The 1,403-nt window shown below is 54.0% G+C and overlaps 1 protein-coding gene across 1 annotated transcript; it reads left to right on the top strand.

Annotated features, from left to right (window-relative positions):
* Positions 1-237: 237 nt before the first annotated feature.
* On the top strand, positions 238-1,135 carry LOC125931606 (ferritin heavy chain-like). Its single transcript, XM_049643673.1, has one exon. It carries the CDS (start codon positions 427-429, stop codon positions 973-975), a length of 549 nt encoding a protein of 182 aa, XP_049499630.1. The 5' UTR covers positions 238-426; the 3' UTR covers positions 976-1,135.
* The last annotated feature ends 268 nt before the right edge of the window (positions 1,136-1,403 follow it).

Here is a 1,403-nt window from a genome sequence, read left to right as displayed (position 1 = left end):
TGAAAAAAACAGGTAAAAAATAAAAAATCCTGTGGTTTTTTTCTCATGAAATATATTCACATATCACAGCAATATATTAAACTATATTAAATATATATTTAAAAAAGAGATAGTTTTAAAAATGGCTTCAAGACAGCGTGGAGCTGCTCTGGGCCTCGTGACTCACGCAGGCACAGATGGCACGTTGAACACGGCGCCCCGCCCACCACCCCTGCCTCGCCTTCGTGAACACGCCCCTTCACGTAACGGATTCGTGTAACGGATTCAAACCCCCACCTCCGGAGTAACGGACTTCATTCCAGCCGCATCTCGGAGACTGCCGCCAGGCCTGCCTGGTCGGCTACTCTGAAAAAGCGCCGGAGACCCGCCGCCACCGCCTTCCGCCTCGCCGCCTTCGCCTTCGCCTTGGTGCCAGCGCCGCCAGCCATGGCCACCGCGCCGTCCTCTCAAGTGCGCCAGAACTACCACCCCGAATGCGAGGCCGCCATCAACAGCCAGATCAACCTGGAGCTCTACGCCTCCTACGTGTACCTGTCGATGGCTTTCTATTTCGACCGTGACGACGTGGCCCTGGAGAATTTCTCCAAGTTCTTCCTGCGCCAGTCCCACGAGGAGAAGGAGCGTGTCGAGAAGCTGATGCAGCTGCAGAACCAGCGTGGGGGCCGCATCCGCCTCCGCGACATCATGAAGCCTGACCGCGACAACTGGGAGAACGGCCTCAACGCCATGGAGTGCGCCTTTCACCTGGAGAAGAGCCTGAACCAGAGCCTGCTCGACCTGCACCAGCTGGCCACCGACAAGAACGACGCCCATCTGTGCAGCTTCCTGGAGACCAACTACCTGCACGAGCAAGTCCTGGCCATCAAAGAGCTGGGGGGCTACATCACCAGCCTGCGCAAGATGGGGGCCCCGGAAGCCGGCATGGCAGAGTACCTCTTTGACAAGCTCACCCTGGGCAACAGCGACAAGAACTGAGTTGGGACTGCCTTCCCATAGCCACAGGGTGCATGGTGACTTCCCCTGGTCACCATGCCAGGCATGCATTTTGCAGTATTGCGCTTGCAAAACGTTCCAGTTTCTTCTTCCAGTTTTCCATAAATAAATAAAGTTATTTTGTTTCAATAAAGTTATTTGGTTCCTAAAGAAATAAAGGTCCTCTGGGTGATTTGTGTGTGGAAATTTCTCACCTTTCCAGGAGTCGCTCCACCCACCCATGCCCCATCCACACACAGCTCAGGATCTCCCAAGGTGGAGGGAGAAGGTGGGAGGTGGATGGGACCCTGGAAAACACAAAAATCAATCTTCTCCTTATAAATGCTGAAGGTATATGGGGGTGGGGTGGAGTGGGGTGGGATGGATGGAGCCCTGGTGAATATGGGAGCCTGTGCCATGATAAAAGTATA

Source organism: Panthera uncia, chromosome X (assembly GCF_023721935.1).
Source record: "Panthera uncia isolate 11264 chromosome X, Puncia_PCG_1.0, whole genome shotgun sequence".
NCBI lineage: Eukaryota > Metazoa > Chordata > Mammalia > Carnivora > Felidae > Panthera > Panthera uncia.
The sequence above is the reverse complement of the archived record's forward strand: the minus strand, read 5'-3'. Positions and strand labels throughout refer to the sequence as shown.

Coding starts and splice junctions, on each gene's coding strand:
- LOC125931606 (XM_049643673.1), top strand. CDS start 427: ATGGCCACCGCGCCGTCCTCTCAAGTGCGCCAGAACTACCACCCCGAA.